Genomic DNA, 25,851 nt, shown 5'->3' on the forward strand with positions numbered 1-25,851 from the left:
AGTCTAGGTATGCATACACACACTGTACCCACTACAGACCATTCTATGAGACACATTCCAATAACCAGTTGTTCGTCTTTGTTACTGTACTGTCTGCTCTCAAGCACACACACTTGAATCCAGACAAAATATTGCAGCAAGACTGGTTGTGTTATCACCGTATATGCATGTGAGACACACTGATTTAGCTTGTTGCTGGCTGCAGACATTGCCTTCTTGTAATAAATTATCATACAGCCAGAGATGCAGCTTTTTTGTAGAGTCAAAATACAAGTTTAAAATGCTGGAGCACAGAGCCAACATATTGTCTCTCTTCTGCTTGCAGACTAAATCCATACCTTATTTTATCCCCACTATGCATAAGTACATCCAGCTGGTGCAACCTTGCTGGTGCCAGGACAGGCAAAATAAAAACATCCAGAAAGGTCCCACAGTGCCCAGTATGTAGTAGGTGGCATTCATTTAGCCCAAAGTATGGTTTTAAACCAGTTCAATTAAACAGGCTAATATATACAAGTATCCATTTCCATTTCAATCTGGCCTGTTTCCCTTAGCAAACAAAATTTAAGAATGCCTATTTTAAGTTATTTCAAATAAATATGCCTGCATAGCTTATTTATTTATTTTTGCTGGTTAAGTGCACAGGAAAATTTTATACCTAGACAAAATCTGACATTATTTATAATCATTGCTGGTGTGCCTAAGAATCATACCATGCAAGTGTCAGAGAAATAAGGCCCTACAAAATGAGGGTTTTCTGGTTAATATAAGTCGTAGCAAGAAAAATGTTTGGAAATGTAAAATATGAAGGGAAAAAAAAAAGGATATAAACTTAGGCTAGAGTGCATGCAAGCACTTAAGCGCATAATGAATCTAACATCTCTGTAACTGCATGGCACAAGGAAACTTTTAGCACCAAAGCTTTGGAGATCTCAGACATTCATCAGGCCATGCTAAAAAGATACAAAAAGATCTTCTGCTTTCATGAGAACCAGGATCAGGTTTTCACAGTCCCTGGACAAGCCCAGATTTAAGAACAGTTTCCAGACAGAAAGAAATTTGTGAACCTTTTTAATTATTCATGCTCCCAGAAGCAAACCCTCTCAAGTTGCAGGCCAGGAGGCCTCCAGGCCGTGGTTTTTTGGGGTTTCAATAGAGGGAGTAAGCAGCCGCATTCTCAGCTTGGATGAAAGTGGCTGCCAGGCTCAAGAAAAACACTGTTGTATGTTTGGCACACATGAAAGGGAACTGGCAGGGGAAAAGCTTAGCTGCTCTCTGTTTGCAAATTCCAGTTCTTCTGCTGGTGCTAGAGCACCTGCAGCCCAGGACACTAAGTCAGAAAGGCAAGGTCAGGCCATACTGGTGGAAGGGAGGGCTCAGCACAGAGCCCTCAGAAATGAACAGAAATGAACTCATTTGTCCACAGCAGAGTACTTATTCCTTCTCTCGTGCCTCCTTTGAAAAGAGGACTAGAGAGAGTAGTGAATATGCAAAGGTCACACTCAGAGAAGGCTGGAGCTTAAAATTCAGGGGAACCTTGGCATCCATAGGTTGTTCTGCCAACTCTCTGAAAAAAAAAAAAAAAAAAAAAAAAAAAAAAAAAAAAAAAACAGCATAAAGAAAATGGCAGTGCCCCCAAAACCTCATGGGACGAAGAATAGACCTGCGTTATGGAGTTCCGAGCTGGTCAGAGAGAATAATAGGCACTAAATCTGGGGATTTTGCATTAGAACTACTGGCAGTGCTGCCAAAGAAGGCCCAATAGATCTCTAGATCTCCTATTCGTATCTGGAATGTGGTGGAAAAGGGACAGAAATACCTTGCACATTTAGTACTGTCTTGCATCCTGAGCGCTCTGTGCCTGGTAGGCTTCCCTCAGCATCCAAATTCACAATAGAGTTTCCATTAAAACTATCAGAACGTTTGGCTGACCGCTCCCCAGACCAGAAGCACGGCTGGATGTGTGAGCACCCAGCCTTCCACACTGCTGTAGCTTTGGCTGTCTGTTACCCCAACCCAGGATAGTGACTCATCAGAGGTCAACTGACTGGAAGATCTGCAGTGTCAGCTCCTGCTGGAGAAGCCTTCACATCTGCCTGAGACTGTTGATGAGTGGATTAGGAGAGGCTGTGCTCTGTTTCACAGCTGGCAGCATGGAGGAGACATTTTGATTGATGTCAATCTGTTGCATTTTCCTCCTGAGTGTATCTCTACGCTCCGCTCAAAAATCTTAATCCACACCACTGACTTTTACAGCCACCTCCGTTTTTACCTACATTCTTCTCAATAACTATGGGCCCTTCCTACTCCTTACACAGCAAAGAGAAAATCCAGAGGTATCACTAGGAAGGGATACTGTCTCACATTTGTCTGACTGAGATTTCCCATTTGGACTCAAGAGAGCACCGTGAGCACCTAAGAGATTTGGGCCTTTCTGCCTACTGCTGTAAGAGCTGTCCTCTTTGCAAGTAAATATAGAGGGATGAAAGTTCATGTGACAGCCTCAGCACCCCATGGTTATTTCCTGCTTGTGAGGCAGGAGCTTAAGCTACACAATACAAAGATTCCAATTTGAATCCATAAGGAAATACTAACCAAGTTTTGATAAAAAGCGATTAAATAAGGGGATGTATTTAATATAGGTAGCCAGATAGAGGAAAAAATAAAACTAGCACTGATAGCACAGAAAGCATTATGTCCAGCTGTCTAAAAATTAACTATTATTACACACCAAAAAGTCCTTCCAGCAGTAAAACAGCAGTGAAACCACTCAATCTAAAATGTTGCAAAGCCTGTTTGAAAACACTAGTGCAAGTTGCTATATTCCTGTATGAAACAAGGTATCAATAGTTCAGTGACTCACTGAATTATTTATTTTTAAGGAAGTAAATCTATACGTTTTTGTTGAGGAACAAGTATTCCTTGTGATGGTAACGACTAATAACTCAGCAGAGGAAAAGACCCTGACTGGGCAGCACCAGTTGACACAAGTTGGAAGCAGCAGAAAGTACATTTCCAGGCAAAAATAAATAAAAATGACACTAATTAAGGAGTTGTCCTTTTGCTCTTGCAGAGAGAACACAGTTTACATGAGAGGATTGCTTGCATACTGCCCTCACACCCTCCGTGGCCACTCTCTCGTGGATACACAGCTACTTGTGACTGCCCTCATCTTCTGCATTTCCTTTTAATAGGCTAGAAGATAAATAAAAAGGCAGTGCAACTTTTTAAGACAGATCAGAACAGACAAGCTGGTACTGTAATACGGACACACACAATTAACTTTTGACATAGGGGTGGGACATGAAAACATGCAGCAATATATGTATCACAATCTGGGAACTCCTGGAAAGACAATCCAAAACTGGTCCTGGAGTACACACCAACCAGATGGCCCATACGCATTTCAGATCCTTCCTATACCCTCTTCAAATAGCTTTGTGACAGAAATGATGCTTAAGAGATTCCTGGCAAGTTTAGGGCTGCATGTGGTATTTCAGGTCTCGCAACAAAGAAGGGATGTGGTGCTCAGGGACATGATTTAGCAGAGGGCTGTTGGAGTTAGGGTAGGATGGTTAGGTCGGGGTTGGACTGATGATCTTTAAGGTCTTTTCCAACGTGAGTGATTCTATGACTCTAAGGGATACGGTGATACGGACATAATAAACAAAAACCAAACACATCCTTTTAAAAGGAAGCTTGTCAAAATAATAAAATCAATTTATTTGTTGATAATTTATATTTGTTATATAGATTCAATTACAACATGTTACTAAAAACTGTTTTCTTGCTGCCTGGATCACTCTCCGCCATAACCGCAAGAGGAGGAATCCTGTTAGAACAGCGGCATCTAGTGGGCACTCTGCGCTTTGTTTTTACATCTCACTTCGAGCTGCAGCTAGGGCTTTTTAGAGCCAAGGGCTGAACTTCGTACAACTAAACAATAACTCATCAACAAAAGAAAAAAGGGCACATAGATCAAAATAGATCAAAAGAACAAAGAACTTTTTTTTTTCTTCTGACATTGGTAAACGATTACATAGACACATTTAAAATAAAATAACATGCAGAATTGAGACATAAATACGACCTTTTAAAAGGTCAGTGAAGTAAGGTACATGTAACTGAAAAAGGAAAACTTTGTTCCAGCTTGTGCCCCTTGTCTCTTACCCTTCACTGGCACCACTGAAGATTCTGGCTCCATCTTCTTAACAACCTCCTTCCAGGTATTTATAGGCACTGATGAGATCCCCACAACCCATCTCTTCTGTAGGTTGAACAGTCCTAGCTCTCTCAACTTTTCCTCATAGGGAGATGCTCCAGACTCCTTCATCATCTTAGTGGCCTTTCATGAGGGTTCCTCCAAGAGCTCCATATTTCTGGAGAGGCCAGAACTGGATGCAGCACTCCACTGTGGTCTCCACGGTGTCAAACAGGCTGAAAAATGTATGTGGTTAAATTTACTTGGAGAGAGAAGCTCTGAATCCTTCACATGGAAAGCAACTGTGGCACTGCTTCTACCGAGAATGGCAACAATTCTCATGCCTTTCCTGTAACGTAACATTTAAGAAATCTCTATGTGGTTGCTTGAGTAGCATCCAAAGGAAGATTACATTTCATCAGAAAAAAAAACTCCACTCAACACAGTTTTTGCTCCATCAGAAGTGGCTTCATCTTGGAAGTTTCAGGACATATTCTGTCAAGAGTTCATAACCTGCCTTTATAGCCTCTGAAGAAAGACGACCATTCCATTTGACATCAAGACCCAACACAGTTTGAAGGCTCTTATTATGGCCTTCCTCATTCTCAAAATGCATGGGATAGCTTAAGCCCCAGGGGTTAATGGGCAATTCCTCCATAGTGTGAAGGAGTTAATGATTGTACTGAAATGTGCATGCTAACAGTCCTAGTAAACTCTCATGGAGGGAACCCCCAGGAAGCACAAGCTGAAAGGACTGCAAGGCATCACAAACGACTGAGCCACCCAGAGTCCAAAAGCCTTATGTGACTAAATAGGAAGACCAGGGCCTGAGAGATGTCAGCCTTTACAGCAAGAAAAGCAGGAGAGGCAACAACAGAACTATATGGTTCATGATTGCTCCTACAGGGGTTTTGTCTGAAGAATATCTGAGGTGATTCCAAGGTTTGAAGGTTCTTTTTATCCACAGAATCTCTGCGCTCTCGGTAAGCAATCTGTCTGATAGAAGCCTGGGTGCCCAGTCCTTTCATTAAATAGATCAAAGTGTCTGCTAAGATTTCCTATGGTCTCAAGTGACCCTGAAGTCACAACATAAACAGAACGTGCATCTCCTGTAAGGTAGATATTTGCTATGGAAAAGTCCCTGACTGAGCTGGCAGAAGTTGGTGCTCCTGCTGCTGCCCACATGGTGTGGAGACTGGGCTTTGGAAAAAGAGCCATAACTTTTTGCTAGGAGTCCACAGAGAAACAGGCAAAAATTTGCTCTCTTGATGGATGATGACAATCTTGCAAGTAGCAGTAAAAAAAAAGATGATGGTTTCTTTCCTTGTGACAAGCAGCTCCTTGGAACGCCTCTGGAAGCTCATCACCCGACTGAAGCAGAAACAGTCTTACAGTAAAAAGGCAGATGAATCGGCGCCAAGAGATGGGGATGGTCATGAAGCAGGCACAGCAGCAACACCATTTCGAGTTGGAAGAGACCTTTCAAGGCTATCTGGTCCAACATCCCTGCAGTGAACAGGGACGCCTACATCTCCATCAGATTGTTCAGAGCCCCATCCAGCCCTACAGCGATTGTCTCCAGAGACAGGAAGACTCAGTAATCCCTGTGCATCGTGGCCCAACAGGTACAGAAGATGGTGCTACTTTCACCTCAGAGAACACAAATTGGTATCAAAATCCTGTTTATTTGGTCTTTCAGGGGATTTGCTGCGAGGATACTGATACATACAACTACAAAATATTTTTGACTGGGTGCAGGTTCTGGACACCCAGTGAAGAGTTCTGCAGTTCCCAAGTTTAAAACTGATTTGCTGCCTCTTAACAACAAAGTAGAACATAACTAATAGAGAATGAATAGAAAAGGGAAGTACGAAATTATAGTAGCAGAAGAAAAACTAAAACTAATGAAAGAAGTCCTTGTTAGGAAAGAAAAAATACCAGGTAACATTATGACAGAGATGATGATGTGGAAATAATCTCCAAATGGAAGCAGTGAAAGTGTCAATAAATCTACCAATCCAATTGCATTGCAAAGCAGTGAGAAAATAGGCTAGCAACTATATAAATAAATGTGGATGTTACCAGAACGTGTGTGGCATGAAATGAAGACTAATACTCTGGTAAGTAATTACATTCAAAGAGCACAAAGGCCTGTTATGTCATTAACACTAAAATAACATATTCAATCTTACAGCTTTCAACAGAAAGAAGCTCATGACAAAATGCATTTTGTAAGAAAACAAAAAGAAAAGAAAAGAAAAGAAAAGAAAAGAAAAGAAAAGAAAAGAAAAGAAAAGAAAAGAAAAGAAAAGAAAAGAAAAGAAAAGAAAAGAAAAGAAAAGAAAAGAAAAGAAAAGAAAAAGCAACCAATAGGATAGCTTTGCAATCAGCATTTAGAAATGTAAGTTTGAACTCAAAGGACCCTTTGCAGTGCACAAAATGAATCTCTGAAGTATTAAGTGGGTCGCTGTCCCACAGAAACATGAAATACTGCTGTTCTTATAACTCAAGCAAAAAAAAACCAAACCCAAACCACACACTGTTGTGTTAGCAACAGATATACAAACAAACAAACAAACAAAAAAACCTTCCACAAATGCATTACTGTATTAGTTACAAATATTTGCTTTTTAGCTAACAATTCAGATCTCTACGAATTTTATTTCTACAGATTTCAGGGAAAAAAACTGTTTCAGATGTAGCTTCACTTGGTAATAGACTTTTCACTCCTGTCTGTAAGAAATCCCAGGTTTGGCTAGGTCCAGTAAAGTTCTACCCTCATCTCAGTGGTTTAAAGAAAAATACAGTTAGTTCCTATTAACTCCTGTTGAAGTTTGATTGTAGTTAACATATTTCTATTTGCCTGAAACTTTCTGGGGGATAGGTATCTGTAAGCATTTCTTTGTGGAATTTTTATGAAACACTTTTGAAACATTTCTATTTCTGCATGTCTGATGCATTTATATACTTCGAGAATGACAGAAAACAAACACTAACTAGACACCTTAAAAACAATCAAATCCAGGGAAATTGAAGAGATTTAATACCCATTCTCGCTTTCCCCTCCCATGCATCTCAGAACTTCATGACAGAAAAGTATGGACTAAATCACAAGAGAATTTTTTGTCTACATGGTATCGTTAACTAGATATAACTATTTACTAGAATAACTATTTACATTTTAAGTATTATCTTCTCAAAAATAAATACCTGATATTAAACAAAACTAATGAAATGGATAGGCTTGGAATGCTGTGGCTGAGCACTCTACTTCTGGAGTCTTCACACACCAGATGAAATTCAGTGCAGTGGTTTCCAATTGTAGGTCATAGTTTAATTATAGGAAATATTAAATAAATCAGATTTTAAAAGTGTAACATACATTGGATTCAGGTTTTATTTTGTTGGCCAAAACAATTTGAGTTATAAAAAAAGAACTGGGGAAAGCTTTTTGTGCACTTTTAATGTACGAATTCAAATCTTGGTGCCTCAGGAAAATCTCATGTCTTCATTTTTGTCAATATAGACACTTCCTTGTTCAGTGAAGAAGCTTCTTCCACTGCTTAATGCTTATAACAGGTCTTCAGAAAATGTCTTCCTTCTGCTTTCTGTTTTTTTGCTGTTCTAGCTTCTGATTTCTATTTCAGTATCAGCCACACTGCATGCTGCACATTCAGAGCGTAAGAAGGTTTGCTTCCATTCCACAGGTACAGGAGAGCACCAATTATTCAGCACATTGCTACAATGTATAAGCCAACTGCCCCAGTGAAACAGCTTCAGGTATTTTGTTTCTTCCATTTTCCTTAAGCAACATCAAATCAGAATGAACCCAATTCCTGAGAAATTCTATTTACTTGCCAGACAGGTTGCTGGAGGACACGATACATTATAAACACCAACTCAGGAAATTCAGATGGAAACACTTAGGTTAGGGTATGGCTTTTTGATAGCCAAATTTGCATGATTTCCTTGAACTGCAGCATCGAAGAACGCAGTCTTCAAGAAATAGATCCACACTTTGAAGACACTTCAGAGTTATTTCCTCTCCCGTAAAGCTACGTTCCTGAAAACTGTCTACTGCTGCCAGACTACTCACAGCACTACGTCAAATACTCATACAGTACTTTAATCAGGAATTGAGGATTTATCATCTGCAGAAAGATACGGCCGCACTGTGTTCAGATTGAAGAATCTTCTAAGAAACCAGCTGTTATTTGTTTGGTTTGCAGCCGATCTGATCTTCAGCAGACACAGAAAGAGGCATTTCCTCAGTTCTAGGACGTTTAGATGCTGGGGAATTTTGAAGACTGTCATCAGATGGTAATGGCCTCTCTGAAACAAGCAAATGAAAGTCATTGGTCTGTTGATTCATGAACAAGTAAATACTCGAGAAACTGGTTTGGGAGTCCAGCACCTGAAACAAGCTTCAGGTGTCTTTAAAACCTACCTGTGTGACCTGCAGAACAAGTAAGTTTATTCTGCAGCATTTCAAATGTCAGTTAATGGCACCATTATTATTGAACTGCAGTAACATACTGTCACATGAGCAACTGAGACAACTGCAGTGAAAACAACACACTTCATGTAGTCAAAAGCACCTTTCAAACACACCTACATAATGAAGAAGCTTTACAATCTGCAACTACTTTTACATCTGTGCTTGATTTGAGATCTTTATGGCTTGTAATAGAAGTTTATAATGGAAAAAAAGACTGGCAAAAAATTTTGCTGGATATTAAGATGCAGCACAAAAACTTACCATGTTCCTGTTCTGAGGAAGGAGGCACAGGAACCGTGTCTGTATATACTGAGGCTGGTGTTTCTGGTTTCAGTGATACCAAGTTTATTCTCCTTTGAAAGAGAAGAAACAGTTCAATTACTTCATTTGAAGATTTATTTGACACACAGTAATTTAAATTTAGGTCTTGTTTGGAAATAAGTTACTAAACATTATCTTCTTTGATATGCCAAGTAGGACGTTTTCAGAAGTTCTTTGAATACAACTACACATCTTTTTATTTATCTTTTTCCACAACAAAATACTTTTTCATATGTTATATTTGAAATAATCCTACAGAGTATGTTATTTTGGTCAAATATTTTAAAGCAAAGACTGGCTGAAAAGGCAAAGAATTTAACCTGTTTCTTGACACTTGCTAAGGCTTCCAATTCCACTGCAACAGGTTACTATTCCTGGTCTAGCCCCATCCACAACATTAACACTTCTGACTGATAGAACTCTAGAGGATTCTTTTGATCATTGAAGTGTGTTTTTAAAAATAAACAAACCAAGCCAGAACAACAACAACAAAATAAAATATTTCTTTACATCACATCTTGTGGATGACACAAAATAAGAAAAGTGGCAGAGGATTAACTGATCTACTAAAAACCAGATCTTACAGGCAGCACCATGCACGCTACTACACGAAGACACTGTATAATTAGCTGATATGATAAAATACAGCTTATTTCTCAAGATTAACTAGCTCCTTCAGTCAGCTTGCCCTCCAGACAACAGTCACTTTCGACTCTCCAGTTAGCCCTTCATTTGTTAGAATCATAGAATCATAGAATCACCAAGGTTGGAAAAGACCTAAAAGATCATCCAGTCCAACCGTTCACCTATTCCCAATAGCTCCTACTAAACCATGTCCCTCAACACAACATCCAGTCTTTCCTTGAACACCCCCAGGGTCGGTGACTCCACCACCTCCCTGGGCATCCATTCCAGTGCCTGACCACCCTTTCCGAAAAGTCCTCGTGTACGTGTACTCGTGTACGATTTAGTCCTCGTACACGTGATCATTGATGTACAGAAAGCCATCATGCTGCAATCACCTTCTCTAAGAGAGAAGCTGCTCTTTGCAGCTGATGATGAAACCCAGAACCTGCTTTCTCAATGACCACCTTTTCTCTAGCTACCTAGTAATCGATTTATTCCTTCGAGAAATACCAATAGGCTCCTAAATCATAAATTCAGCCTTTCTTTGCTGACAATGTCTAGACTTCTAATTGTGTGTGTATCAGCTCAGGATCTTACACTGCAGGCTCTGTGACTATATTGCAGAACGTGTGACAGTCAATACTTGAATCACAGGCAATTTCTGAAAACATCTAAATCTTCACCCTATGGAATATCTTCATGCAGTGCTTTAAGACCCATTCATCTGGTTCTTTACTTCTCGAAATACTTCTTGTCAGAAGGGTTTCATAATATTCCCTGTCAGCTGAAGGCACCATCTTTCTAGAAAGTGGGACATAAAAACAGACAACTCTGTCTGCCATTTCAACAAGGCTTAAGAGCCAGGTTAACTTTGCTACTGCCTCACGTTTTAGACAGAAATATGAGAGTTACATTTAGGATTTTAAAGACATTTTGACCGTATAGTTGCAGTACAACTAGAACAAAAAGTTCCAGGTCAAGACCAGGAATTTATATCTAAACCTCAAACCTTTAAATGTAGTACAAGCACAGCTTGTCTTGGCCTTCATATTTATGACTGCAAATGGCAATATAAATCTCACCTTGGCGTCTTGCTCCACGCTTGTAAAGTGTTGAGAGTAATCCTCCTGGGCTGGTTTCCTTTAGTACTCTGGCTGGCTGGCTGGCTGATTTTCCTCTCCTCTGAAGATGAGACTGGAACATTTTTTGTGCCAACAGGTGTGAAAGGCAAGTCCTTAGCAGCAGCTACAGGCGTTTTAGGTTGGAGAGTGGGAGCGCTCAGAGGAGTTCCCTCTGTCAGCCTTGAGCCTGGGGAAATGACTTTGTGTGGTTGACTCTTCTTCACTTTCTTCTCTGTTGCACCAGAAGTCCTGACATTTATTTGAGGCTTTTCCTTCAGTGGTATTCCCAGTTCATCCTTCTCAAAGGTAACAAACGAACAGTATCCATCCGTAGAAGAAATAGCAAGAAAGGCTCCATCACTGGACCTATTTGGAAGTTTTTTTCCATTAAGGGGAAAGGTGAAAACTTCTTTCTTCAATCCCAACTCACCTCCATATATAACATACACTGTACTCATCCGTACTTCTTCCCCTCCCCCAGTACACACATACATCTAAGTAAAACTGCAGTCAAGTGAAAAAACATCCAATTCAAAAGAACAAAAGATCTTCACATTTTGCCTTTACACCTGATTTAATCTCTCTGGCCATGCCAATGATTAGTGGCAGTGTGCTGCTACCAGAAACTATGTACATCTGAGCTGGGACACAATATGGTCCATATCTTCAGCCACAGTTTCAGAAATATTGCTGAACTCTGCACATCCAGACCAGAAGAGCAATTTAAGCTCTCTAGTTATGACCCTCAGGCTAAGTAGAAGCCATGTTCAGAATCACTGTGGTGTTCACAAGGACAGGGGCTTGGTGCCCATTTTAATCAGTGATGTTGTGCTTGTACTTTCTTCCATCCCCCTTCTCGTCTTACACAATGATTTTCAGTTTCTGAGCATCAATTATAAATTCTAAAAAAAGAAGTGTCCACATGCTCTTCAGTTTAGAAATACGGGTCAGAAAAGCCTAACAAGCCCAATCCAGCAGAGGGATTATTCTGACTGCAGAGACTTGACTTCAGTTTCCAGCTCCGGTTCTGACTTCCTACATCAAGCCAGATTAGCTACTATGCATGAAGAGCCACCATGAAGAATTATACAGATAAAGCATTATTTGGCCACAATACAGACACCTAAACTCAAAGATGACCTTGGTAATCTCAAATAACATCATTGTTACCACTTACACCCCCTGGACAATGGGCTCTTTATTGTGCATATATCTGTACAAATGCCACCTGCTTGTCCTTTGGCTGCTGGCACCTTGGTTCCCAGCTGATCAAAGAACTGTAATTCTCCACTTTACAGAGCAAACAAGATGACCTACTGTCCAGATATTGCAATGACAGTGACCAAAGACACATCATGAATGAAACTCAAAAATCAAGCAGGACACCAGATGCAGTGCAAAGCTTCAACACAAAAACAGGACGTTCTCCCCAACACAACAAATCTTAAGAATCTAACAATGACCTACCATGAAATGTCACTGAGGGTGTGATAATGTATGTTAGAAACATAACCAAAAGGGAAAGACTGCTCAGTGTCATAAAAAAGCACAGAATCTTCTGAAGCAACAGCAAACACCAATCGATAGGGTAGATTCAATAGAGCGGGCGATGATTTCTGACTGATTTCATCTATAATGCAAACAAATGAAAACACTGAGAATTCTCTCTTGTATTCAGTGCAGGGTAGTAACTGCACTAGTTACTAGTGAACCAAACAGAGATTTAACTGTTCATCAAATAATGACTGAGAAAATAGCAAGGCTATAAAATGTAAAGTTTAATGGCAAGCATTAACATTTCCATTGTCCATAGGTTCTACCGTCTCAGAGAGAAGACAGAAGTTCAGTTCATTCAGGTTGCTCATATTTTGTTTTGTAAAGTCTGTTTTTTCCCAGTTTATGTTTTGCAACATAATTACACACCAAAGTTTAAAGAAACAACTCCTAGGATATACATTAAATCAAAGTCACCCCAAATTTATGCCTGCACATTACATTCTGTATGTCTCGTACAAAATATATCTTGGTTTCCAGCTTCTAGCTAGCCTTTTGCTTCCAGCATTGTCTCACTCTAAGGACAGATTATTCCGCTTTCCACTGGACTGCTAGCTAGCTACTTTCCAAAATTCCTAGAATATGGGTCTCCTGTTCACTTCTGTGATTATGGAAGCAATGCAGTGTAAGAGGCAGGCCATTAACATGTACTTGCACTTACAGATTTCTGGACTACCACATTTTCACTTCTCTAGGAGGGTGCTGCAGAAACTCACCACTGCATTTAGTGCTACAGAGCGTGACAGCTGACACTCACCTCCTTGCCACAGATTAGCACTGGATCTAAATATTATGATGGAAATGCAGAACACAACAGATTATCTCTAAGCCCTCTAAGGAATACTGCACACTAATCCTCTAAAGAAAGAGGTTTTATTTCACTCCTGCTTGAAATGAGCAAAACTCTGCCTTTTCAGCAGAACACAACTAGTCTGGTTAAAATATAAACACTCCTGCCCCACAGGGCTCATAAGAAGGCTAAAATTCAATCTCCAGGTAAGTTCTCATGCAACTTCATACCACTCTTCCCCTGCTCAGAATTCCCATTCTGATCAGAGATCAGCATTCCTTCAGGTTTGGCTTCCTTGAATAAACATCAAAGGGTGTTGCAAACTACACTCACTCTGTGGTGCTTCTGTGATGTGCATAGTTGAGACTAAAAGAAAATATTTCATTGCATTGCCCCTTTAGTGCGAAGCCAAGTTATTTACATTTCCCCCCCCCCCCCCAAGCAGAATGGTTAAAAGTTAAAGGAAAGTACTAAGAATTATTTTTGTAGCCTACGGTGCCAAGTAAGGCATTCATCTACTATTTCAAAAGCTACTCACAAGGTACTTGAGGTAAATTCAGGGTCTTAGAATCAGGAAACAACTTCTAAGATGCGGTACAACACTATCTTAATGGAATGTTAAAAGGTTGGGGCATAAAATTGTATGGCCTGAAAATAAACAGTCACATAGGCCTTTTCACATATTTGCTGTAAAAATCATACTCCCTGAAGGATTTGCAGTACCTTTATTAAGTGCTCGTCTCAACTCAAAGTAGACTGGGCAGCAGCGAACAGCAAGAGTTGCCTTTCCTGGACAGGGCAGATGACCCATGGGCCTTTAAGAATAAGTATTTCAGAAAACAGCATTTCATTAGTATTATTTTGTTTTTTAATAAAATAATATTGACACCTTATTGAACTCTACCTTTTAAGATTATTTCTGGAGAAAACATATGTGGTGTTTGTCACATTTTCTCCTGATTCAACACAGCCAGCTGCAAAAATAAAGGCAAAAGCATTACTCATCAAATCAAAAGGTACTGACTGTACACTTTATGTCTATAAACATTTTACTTCTCGAGAATTAAACTTGTCATTTAGTTGGGCAAGGGCTGTGCAACTTGAATACAACTTAAAAAGGCATCCTAAATATTTATTTAACGCTGTTTGTGTTCCCCTTATATAATTCCCACTCAAAGCTTCTTTTTTATGTTGCCAGACATCTATAAATGCTGTGCTTAACTGCAGGGCAAACTGATTCTCTCCCTGCAATGTTATTTTTACTATAACTGCATAATGTTTTTAAGAAAGAATACAAACAAAGCGAGACCTGACAGTCAAAAGAAAATAATAACCCCTCATTTCTATTTTAACAGAAAACGTTGCAATTTCCACGTTTCAGTTAAGAAAAATGCCATAAATATCATTTTTATCACAGAGAAAATTGAAGTTCTGAGCCACTAATGAAAACGTATTGTGGAGCCTCTACTTCCTTCAAGGGGAAGATGATAAATGAGGAATGGCATCATTGAGATAAATAACCCCCCCCACTAGACTGAAAAGCAATCTGTATGCACGCTTCAAGTATAAACAATGCACTTCATAGCATATGTTCTTCTCACATACCTGGAGTGAGCAGTAAGGAACCATCAGGAGTAAAACTGAGTCTGCGGAAAAATGATTTCATGCTGTCATCATGAAACATCCGATAGCTCCTAGCCTGTAACATTGAAATCTTGACTGTTACATGTGCCACGAACATGTCAGCAGGAATTCAAGTGAGAAAAAAATCACCTGGTTGTACAACCCATCCTCATGGAACTTTTAAAATAAAAGACAAATATTTTAAAAAAACACAGCTCCTTCAAACTCATTTTCTCTCTTTGCTATTAACTCTTTACAGCTAAGAAAAATAGGCCCTAATCCCTCTTCAACTAATCAAAACACTCTAAGAGTAGTCACATTAGACCAGTAATCAAGGACTCATAACCTGCAGAGCAACATTATGTACCAGTCAATGTAAAAGCTTGTTCCACAGGCATTTAATTTTAACTCTTTAAGTAGAGGTTTAAGTAGAACTTTTATAATGGCAAAGAGCCCTCTCTCAAACCTCTCCTTCTGTCACTATAGCAGTTGTTACAAATGTTTAAAAAAATATAAATAAAAGAAATTGAAAAACCAGCTTGGAATTGTTATTTTAGTATCACTTTGAACTAACTTGGGGAAAGAAAAAAAAACTTTTTGGGTTCTCTTCAACAAATCAGTAAAAATGTAGGAAATTCTAATCCCATTTTTCCTAAGAATTGGTTGAAAATTTCAGACTGCTGCACTGCAAGTATTAATGCCCTGTTGTATCCATCAATAAACGTACAGCCACTATCTGACAGACAAGTTTTCAGTCTGTTAAAATTCACATGCATACAACTTTTTTCCACACTACTTCTAACATTTACCAAATGTTAGTGTTATTACTGTGCACAAAATGCACAGTGTTATGACTTTACTCAGCTGAACTTGCTGAAAGATCAACAGCAGCAAGCAATGTTTTGTTAATTGCTTCTAAAATGGCACAGGAAAAAATATATAAACCACAAAGGTGAGACAGAGACAGAAATAGGTGACGTGTGGATTATCTGAATGGCAAATACTTGCTCCTCTGCAACAGAGGAACAGAGTAACTGATATAGAATAGCACCCAGCATGTTCTCCAGTACCATTAATAACAGAAACAACATACCTCTCCTTCAGCTCCTGACTCAGATGGCATCTTGGTAACATTGAATGCCACACGCTTGGTTTGTGTGTTGTATACCCGCAGAACCCTACATAGTAGAGCATACAATTAACTTTCAGTGTCCTTTCACCCCAGGTTTCACACAGTGTTACAACACTTCACTTTTTGGTCAGGACTACCAAATATAAGAAATCTAAGTGACAAACACAAAAGTTTTAACTCCATTCATGAGAGACCACTAGAAAAGTTATATTTTTTATGGCTATGCAACCAATTAGTCGCTGACAACTATTTGACTCAATCATGTTTCCAAAGTACCAGCACACGTGTTCATTAAGCAATTTAATGGATAGCAAACAGCCATGCCATTCCTACCTGTGCTGCAGTGGCCACTATGCTCCTGTGATGTGGGAACTCATCTCACCATTAGCTACATTTTGGGGCCTTCATTGAGTTTTCTTAGGAATAAATGAAAACTGGAGTGTAACACCACAGAGAATGTTGGAGCTCTGCTGATTTCATCTCCCTAAAACAGCAGGTAGCCAAAGCAAATCTAAGGGCTGGTCTAAAAGTCCTGTCTTTTCTGCCAGCTCTTACATCCACTGAAACCTCTGCTTGGTTACACTGGTTTGTTAGGCTAGTAGAGAACTAACCTAACAAAAGATCAATTTGATTTGCTGAGACAGCTCCATAGAGTTCTGACAGAGTAAGGAGGAGAAAATAGGTGATGTTGTGGCATCCAGCAGTCGGTTTGAGGCAGCTGTGGAACTACAAGCTTTGGGTGCCACACAGCTAAGCTGGCCTGGCAAAAGTGGAGGAAATCTCCTTACTCCAGGCTGCTGAACATCCAGTCCAAGCACCAGCTCTGGCTCCTGTTGGACTCTTGCTGAGCTAGATATTTGCCAACCTTGCAGAAGTGTCTGAAACCTGAGGATGTAGGAGACTTCCTCTATTCAGATTAGTTCATGCTCTAGCTTGTGACCTGACTCCAAGAAAAACTTGTGCATCACTCTATTACTCACATTTTGCTGCTGTTCGTTTTAGTAAAAGCAGACAAATTTCTCATAAGTGGTTATCAGAAGAGGCTCATAATGAACCAGTAGTCATTAACTCATCATTTCTCAGAGCCTATTGCAAATCTTAAATCAAAACTACTTCTGCACTATCACACCAATTTTCTCTGCAACGGGTGCCAGATGACACGCATTTATTAGCCAGCTGCAATCCCTTCAGAGCAGCACACATGCCCTCAACAGTTTAAGCTGAACTGCAAAGTTCTGACAAGCCCCAGCTTTTATGAAGTGTGCATTTGCTTTCCCAATGACTTCACTTACAAAACTCCTGGAGATGGGGAGGGAGCAAGAGGGCACAAGAAAGGTATCAGTGGAAAAACATTTTAACTGATTACTTAACCTGTTCATATCTTTCTGTAAACTGTATTGATAAGGATGGACTTACTAGATCACTGACAATCAGAGAATGCAGCAGTCTCTTTAAGATGCATCTGGTATCTCTAATGACTAATGGCATGAAAACTTATTGCCTAAAGACAATTTTCTTTGAAAGGTTACATAAGCTTATTTGCCACTTAGAAAAGACACTCATACCTCAGGAATCACTTACCACAGCCATAAAGCTAACTAACTTAGCACGTTGCTTCATCTCAGCTTTCTTACAGAACAATCTGAGCCCACGTAAAAGTCACATTTATAACATATCTGAGCATGAGTTAAAAGTATGTTTAAGAAAAAAACATCAAGGCAAAACACTTAGAGCAACAGCTCACCTATCACAACTCAGAGTTGCAATGTACTGGCCTAGAGGATCCCAGGTTATTCCTTGGACATAACTCTTGTGTTCATTTAATATTGAAACCTTCTGTCCTGAAATTACAAACAGTTCCCAAATTCTGAATTCAAATGTGCTTTAAAAACATTTCTTCATTTCAGAAATAAAGCAAAGTAGAATGTTTTAAAATGTAAACAAATAATCTTTTGAACATGCATATCTATCCTGGTGGTACCTGACAAGAATGCTGGAAACAGGTACATTCTAGAAATAAAACAGCTAGTTGCAGCCAATTGGCAATGCCAATTCAAGAGCTGTTCCCTGTGAACTAACTCAGATAAGCAGCTTGGTTCAGGCATCAAATGAGCACATCTCAAAACTAAAAAGCATATCAAAATTTTTCTGATGTAGACAAAAAACTTCTAACGGAATTCTAAAATACTTTTCAATAGTTAACTGATTTTGGGTGTATGAGAAGTCAGAAATTCCAGCATTAAAATGTAACATTCAGGTGGGGCTAGAGATAGCTAGGTTCCAGGCCTGTAGAAACTCACTTCCTCCACCAAGCAGGCACTGAAAAAAGGCACTGCACACTCACTGACTGATCATTTACTCACACAGCTTTCAGAAACGCTTCCACAGCAGTGCTAACTCATTCTTTCACAACTCACAACTCCATCATGAAAGCGTGAACTCTCCAACCCTTCTACAGTGGAGTGGCAGAAATCCAAAGTGCTAGGATGAGGTAAAGTTACTTGTAATTCTCATAAAATATTTCATTTTAACTGTCGGATACGGATTTCTAATAGCACGGTCTTGTTTTGTTTCAAAGACACAGCTCTTTGAAAAGATAACACAGGGTTGAGGCCAGGCTGCAAATTCCAGAAGTCCTTCTGGTCTGAAAGTCCCTGTTTTCGGTGCCCAACAACAGATGCCTAAGAGCATAAGAAGAAAGTGAGCACCTAACTGTACTTCTCCAGGATGTTCTGTGAGTTTCCAAGTTTGTACTTACACAATAAGCCAGTGACGTTGTCTTTGTTCTAAACAGCCCTGTGGGTTTTTAAATTAATTTTCATTCAGTCAGGTTTTTTTTTTGTTTGTTTTTTGTTTTTTCCTAAACTATGCAATCTTTTAGCCGGGGTCAAGCACTCCTTGAAACTCTTTACTTTTGCGTACCTACAACCTCAACCAGAAGTCCTACATTTTCCAGTACTGGCTTCTTACTTCTCACTTACTAGTTCTGACACTGCCTAGAAGACACAAATTCCCTCCACAGCAGTAATTTCATGCTAAAAGCAAGCAGTAAGAATGGAAGGACATTCAGCATTTTTATCAAAAATTAAGGTGGCATCTGGTAACAATACCCATGCATGAACTTGCCCTCTGAGCACACACACATCTAATTGAACATCCATTTAAGTTATACTTAAGGAAAGCCAACTATTTCCAGATGAAATCAGAAGTGAAACCAATGATCACATTGCTAATCAGAAAATATTAAACTCCTGTCAAGGAACCTAACCTAGCTGGTTATTGGCAGCTATATACACACAGCTGGGAACTGCAGTGTCCAAAATATTCTGCACTGGTCCAACCTCCAAAGGGCTTTTCTCGGAGAATATGAGCAATCCCACAGCAGTGGGATGAGCATGAACAAAAGTGTTTTGCTGAACAAAGCATAAAAAAGTGTCACACCTGGAAAAAAAGAAGCCTTCTGCATTCTTCTGTGTTTAGCTGAGGTAGTTACTTGATACCAGTCAAGTTTTGTTTGCTTGCTGGGAAGCGTGGGGTGAGTACAAGCTTGAGGGAGGTGGGAAGAAAGGATAACATTTGCTTTCCAAGTAATCTGAAGTGATTACTTGTGTGCAAACTTTGCTGACCTGAAGGTATCTTTATATGCTGGAGTATATGCCTCACAATTCCAGAAATCTACCAACTAAGTTGATTGCTCTCTCACTGAATAAAGATGTGCTTAATTACTTCGGTAAATACTTGGGGATACTTCCATCAAGGGTGGAGCCACAATGGCTAAAACACAGCACTTACCTTTAATGACATCCCACATGATAGCTGTGTTATCTACAGAGGCAGACGCCATGTAATTCCCATCTGAAGTCCAACAGATATCATACACATCTTCTAAGTGGCCTCTAGAAGCCAGCAAAGGAACTGATTATTAAGGCAAACAGGTACACGTAAATGTAACAGCTGTACATGTTTCGGGGTTAAAAAAAAATAACCAAAGAGAGAAATAAAGAGCTGTTGAAGAAAAGGAACAGCACTATTTTCAGCTTCTACAGAATTTCCATACTCAGAGGCATTAAAATGTTTTATAAAGCACATCCTCCTTCTACCCAAAGTAGGTTTCTTTAACATTTCTTTTTTCACATGCAATAAATGTCACTTTTCATGAAGACTTTCCTGCATACTTAGGGGTTTCAGAAAAACAGTAAACAAAGATGCATATGCAGTAGAAATACAGAAAACTAGGTTTGATTCGATGTAGTTGAACAAATGCTTAAAAATATTGAGAACCACCCAGAAAGGTTTCATCAAAAGCTATGCATATTGCTTGTAGTTTGAATGTTTATTATACAGGGTGGGAGCTTCGGTAATGAATATTTGCAACACTAAATTTAGGGGAGGGGGATTGGCTCTGTTTGCTTTAAGAAGTTAATGTTACTAAGGATCATGCTGGTGTTTTATGCAACCTCATGAGCACATGTGAAACTGTTCTCACAGAAATCTCAATAGTTGCAAGGAATGTATTGGTTATGGATAGCAATAGTTACTTATGGTTCGTAAACAAGTGTAAATTCTGAATGATTTTGGCAGTATAGACAGAAAGTAAAACTTTTAACAGATGCTACACAGAAAGCAAAACAAATATACATCTCATAAAAAACTACTGCAGATTGCAGATTTCTTGCAATCTTCTGCTGGGAGTGAGAACAGAACACCACAGGCAGTACTGCAACTGCAAACCAGCAGTGGTTTCATGCCTTAGCCACTGTCAGCAATACTTACACGGTCTCTGCAGGCAAAGTGTGTCCATCTTATTAGTTACAACATGGTTTGAAACAAAAGCTGTCCAGTGTAGAAGATTTTCAACTATTTAAAAGAACTAGTTGGAAAAGACTCCTCCAGCCTCACAGCTTCTATCTGGCAAATCTGCCCAAACTACTGATGAAAAGCTACTGACGTTTTTTATTTTAATAATGATCAAAATCTGCACTACGAAACTAACAAATAAAACTTTACATTTACTTATATACAGGCATTACAGTTCAAGTGATTGCAAATCTTAGGAACCAATTTCAGAGCACATCAGCTATGTCCTGCAAATTCTTTATGTCTCATAAATACTGTAACAGAAGATGCAGGTTGGCCCTGTATCAAAACAAAGAAATTAAAGACAATAAAAAGATGAACTCACAGTAAGCAAATTTTAGAGAGTGTTGGAAGTCCTAAAATCACTGAACAAAAGACTGTACTAAATGATAAAATTCACTGTGGAATCAAAAACACTGAAGAGAAAAATATCTCAAAAATATTAAAATACCTTAAAGTTTTAACAACTGTCCAGTTCTCCTTGTTAAGCTGCGCTTCATCTTCATCCTGAAAAGCCAGTGGTTCCAATTCTTTGCTATCATTCAGCTTCCATAATAAAATAACAGCATCTGGACAAGAAATAATACGAAGCTTCTTTTCCACTTGTTTGCTAACACATTATATTTAGTTCAATGTTACAATCATCTCACATATGATATATGAAGAACAGACCTTAACTTGCACTGGGGAAGAGATGTTCCTACACTGCCTTACCCTTTTACTTTTTTGCATAATACTTTAATTAAAAAAAGTAGATTCCCAAGAGTAAAATGAGAGTACAGTGCATAATCACAGAATGGCCTGGGTTGGAAGGAACCTCAAGGATCATGAATCTCCAGCCCATGCAGGGCTGCCAACATGCAGGGCCACCAACCTCCCCATTTAATACCAGACCAGGCTTCCCAGGGTCCCATCCAACCTGGCCTTGAACACTTCCAGGGATGTGGCATCCAGTGGCAGCCTCTCTGGCAGCCTGTTCCAGTACCTCACCACTCTCTCTGTAAAGAACTTCCCCCTGACATCCAACCTAAATCTTCCCTCCCTCAACTTAGAACCATTTCCCCTTGTCCTGCAATTATCAATTTAACTTTCAGTTTGCTTTGGATTAGAGCTGGCTATGGTTCTGTATGTCATGCTTCTTGAAAATCTTCTAGTGCAGAAGGTAACACTCAGCTCTGTCTCACAGGACATACGCCCACCTATTGCTGTCCTTACTGGGACTGAAGAAACTACATCACCCTGGAGAGACAGGAAGAAACGTAGAGATTCAGCCGCAGCTTCCCTGCGACTCTAGGCAATCCATTCAATCTCCCCTCCTTCTCAGACTCACAGCCAGCAGTAAATTACGTAAAAACTAACCGCATGACAGGCATTTACTGCTTACAGCCAGAGGGCACATAGGAATCCGAAACTGAAATCATGAGAAGGTATGAACAAGTCCATACGTTCACGTTTTCCCCTTCACTCACCAAACGCACAAACAGAGCTTCTTTTCATCAGCACCGCTGAGCACTGTTACTCACCATCTCCACCAGATGCAAGGACTTCACCACTGGGAGAGAAGCGCACGACATTTACTGCTTTGGTATGGCGGGCGAGATTGGACAAGAATTCCACAATAGCTTTTCCATCCGGTCCTTTTTCCACCTTCCAGATCTAGTTACAAAAGCACTGCGGGTAGTTTTTGGAAACAAGGTATAATCTACATGTCTCACAAGAATTCACAGTTTACTCCTTGGACCATCTTTCTGAACTTAACATCTGAAACTTCCGCAGGTAAAGCTGCAGCAGTACCACAAATTTTCCCTCTTTGAGCTACAGCTGCAACTGCACTGAAGCACAGAATCACAGAATCATAGAATCACAAGGTTGGAAAGGACCTACAAGACCATCCGGTCCAACCACCCTCCCATTACCACTGCTACCACAAGCTCTAAACCACATCTCGCAGCTCCTCATCCAGACGCCTCTTGAACACTGCCAGGGACGGCGACTCCACCACCTCCCTGGGCAGCCATTCCAGTGCCTGACCACTCTGAGAGAAAAAATTCTTCTTTATGTCCAACCTAAACCTCAATTTGCCTCTGAGGAAAAGTTTTGTTTGGACTACTGGAATTAACTCCTAATTTTTCATGACATGAATCCCACTTAGTACTTCCAAAAGAAAGAGGCAGTCCAGCCAGATACATATCATGAATTGTAACTGTGATAATTCGTTACAAAACACATAGGAAAGTACAATATTTCACAAAATATCACATTGAGGATCCTACAGAACATGCATGGATCCAATCAAAATGCACCCCACTGTAAAGACAGATTGGATCTTTGCACTGCAGATCCTCTGCTAAAACAGAACATTTACCTATTCAGAAGCAAACGCAGGAATAATAAAAAAAGAAAACCTTATCATTTCTGTTTTCCTGCTTATCACACATATAACAAGACTCTCTTGCAACATTCCTGATTTATTCACACATATCAAATGACAGAAGAATGACAGAATATAAACAGACCCAAAAGATAATTAAAATGTAAAATTAACACCAAAGATAGAGAAATAGACAGAAAGATACACACACATCGCAGAAAACCTGCATGAATTCATTGCCCTCCAGTCCATTCCCAAGGAGAACATGAAGACTCTTGGCTTGGAATCTGTCATCATACCAGAATGAGTTTGAGAGAAGAATTTTGATTAAACAAGCCTTCTGTTTTACTGCACATCACCAGGATGAAGAGACATAGAGGAACTCAAACATGAACTGAACAGCCCAGCACTGATGGGAAACCTAACTATATTGCAGTTTTGGATCCAATAAAAAGGGAGGCAAGCATTTCAGAAGTGCTCAAGCAGTACTCAGAAAAACTCTGAGCGCTGTACCTACCTTCCGTACTGAGAAGCTGTTAGAAAAGCAACAACACATTTGAGTCAATTATATTTGTCTGCAATGAAAACTCTGCCTTGCCAGCCATTAACTTTATTTAAGGAGTTGACTAACATGCAATAAAAAAATAATATGGCTCATTCAGTGCTCTTGATTTCCCACAGTTTTCCAATGAGCGCTAAGGCTATTAGAAAAAACATGTGATACTGAATGACTGGGACAGTCCTCATGTCCAATAAGAATTTATAAGAAAGAAAACAACTGCTTGATTTTGCAGGGGTGAATCTGATAGCCACTTATTTTGTGGCTCAGGCTACACAATCAATCATTAATTTCAGAAATGATTCTCAAAAAAGAACAGCTGATTAACACAGCTTGCTAACACCAATGGAAAACCATTTCTGAGAGCTGTACATGGAGAAGACTGAAAAGGCGTGTGGAAAGATCCCACAGTGCTGACAGCTTACAAAACAGGCAGATGAAGATCAACTGTGATGAACACAAAGGAACAAAAACCAGTTGTTTCTCATTAACCCATAAGATGATGCCATAAATTTGGGGTTACTACTCAATTGCAGAATCACAGGGCTTGGAAGGGAACTTTGAAGATCACCTAGCCCAACTTCTAAATAAACACAGATCATCTTCTAAAAGATTCAGTTTGACACTCGGCATTAGCCAAGAGCAGTAAGCATAGATACAGCCATTCTGTCTACAAGTGAACAACCTCATGCTTTTGCCCTCAACATCTATTCCACTCATAGAACCATTAAGGTTGAAAAAGACCTCTAAGATCACCTAGTCCAACTGTCAGCATAATAACCACGTCCCTCAGTGCCACATCCACACGGCTGCTGAACACCTCCAGGGATGGTGACTTCACTACTTCTCTGTGCAGCCTGTGCCTCTGCCTCACTGCTCTTGCTGAGAAGAAATTGCTCCTGACATCCAATCTGAACCTCCCTTGGTGCAACTTCAGGCCATTAGCTCTCATCCTATCACTTCTACCTGGGAGAAGAGGCCAACCCCATCTCACCACAACCTCCTCTCAGGTGGTTGTAGAGAGCGATGAGGTCTCTCCTGAGCCTCCTCTTCTCCAGACTGAACAACCCCAGCTCCCTCAGTTGCTCCCCGTCAGACTCATGCCCCAAACCCTCCATAACTCCAATATCCTTTTCTGGACACTGCCCATGGCCTCGATGTCCACATCAGTTCCTAAAATACCTCAGATAAGAGTACGTGTCATGCTTTACGCTATTTATGCCAGAAAGCAGAACAGAAGAGGTGTGAGACATACCCGGACAGCTGTGTCCACACCTGCGGAGGCCAGTCGGTTGATCTTCCCATCAGTTCCGTGCTGGAAGTCCAAGCTGTACACAGGCTCCTTGTTGTGCCACGCTATCTCGCAAGTGATGACCTTCATGTCTGCTAAGGAAAACAAAGCAAAACCCTGGCTAAATTCCTGCTCCCTATAACCACGATCCAAGTTAACGTGGACCTCACAAGCACTACAGGAACTGACAGGACGGTAGTTTCAGGAAGATCACTGTAGGTCGCCGCGATTACAGCGGCAGAGGTTGCTGTCCGACCGCTGCAGCACGCAGCACACTTCGGGCAGGAACTGCAGCTCTTCCCTCCTGGAGGAGACCGACCCGACCCCGCACCGCCAACAGAGGCCGCTCCCGCCCGCCGGCGGTGGGAACTGGCAGTTTAACCGCGTGGAAGAACATAAGCCGCCCGACCCCGCCGCTCCTCACCGCACGCCCACAGAGAGCATCTGGACCCCTGCCCCAGCCGCACCGCGCGCCTCTCCCCTCAGTCCCAACCACCGTAAAAGCCGCCCGCGACCCCAGCCTCTACCTGCGACCCGGCCCGGCCCAGCTCCAGCGCGGGAGCGCGTTTCCCGCCCCGCGCATGCGTGTGGGCTCTGGGCGGGCTCGAGCGGGGCGACAGCGGCCCCTGGTGGCACTGCTGAGGGCACGGGGCGGGGAATGGAAAGCGAGAGGCGTGGGGCACGGCCGTACCGCGCGGCTGGGCAGCGGCGTGCCCGGCTGCGCGGAAGCGCGGGAGGTTTCCACAGCTTCTCAAACCCACAACGAGGCGGCTTTCCCCTCGGCTTGAATCATAGAATCACAGAATGGCCTGGGTTGAAAAGGACCACAATGATCATCCAGTTTCAACCCCCTGCTGTGTGCAGGGTCACCAACCAGCAGACCAGGCTGCCCAGAGCCACATCCAG

At 40.7% G+C, this 25,851-nt stretch overlaps 1 protein-coding gene across 3 annotated transcripts; it reads right to left on the bottom strand.

The window, feature by feature from the left end:
- Positions 1-3,685: 3,685 nt before the first annotated feature.
- CHAF1B (chromatin assembly factor 1 subunit B) lies at positions 3,686-25,580 on the bottom strand. 3 transcript variants are annotated; one of them, XM_052674107.1, is made up of 14 exons: positions 25,473-25,580; positions 24,910-25,040; positions 22,248-22,380; positions 21,176-21,293; positions 19,660-19,763; positions 17,612-17,708; positions 15,829-15,913; positions 14,718-14,811; positions 14,017-14,086; positions 13,836-13,927; positions 12,236-12,398; positions 10,730-11,134; positions 8,961-9,052; positions 3,686-8,533 (listed from the first exon to the last, which is right to left on the bottom strand). In XM_052674107.1, the coding sequence occupies exons 2-14, from the start codon at positions 25,033-25,035 to the stop codon at positions 8,412-8,414; spliced, it is 1,701 nt and encodes a 566-aa protein (XP_052530067.1). In that variant the 5' UTR covers positions 25,036-25,040; positions 25,473-25,580; the 3' UTR covers positions 3,686-8,411. The 3 variants fall into 3 exon arrangements, with proteins under 3 accessions (XP_052530067.1, XP_052530068.1, XP_052530069.1); XM_052674108.1 differs by having other exon boundaries at positions 24,910-25,037; positions 25,473-25,578; XM_052674109.1 differs by lacking the exon at positions 25,473-25,580 and adding an exon at positions 25,135-25,377 and having other exon boundaries at positions 24,910-25,037.
- Positions 25,581-25,851: the final 271 nt, after the last annotated feature.

This window comes from Tympanuchus pallidicinctus, unplaced genomic scaffold (genome assembly GCF_026119805.1).
Source record: "Tympanuchus pallidicinctus isolate F22 unplaced genomic scaffold, pur_lepc_1.0 scaffold14, whole genome shotgun sequence".
Taxonomy (NCBI): domain Eukaryota; kingdom Metazoa; phylum Chordata; class Aves; order Galliformes; family Phasianidae; genus Tympanuchus; species Tympanuchus pallidicinctus.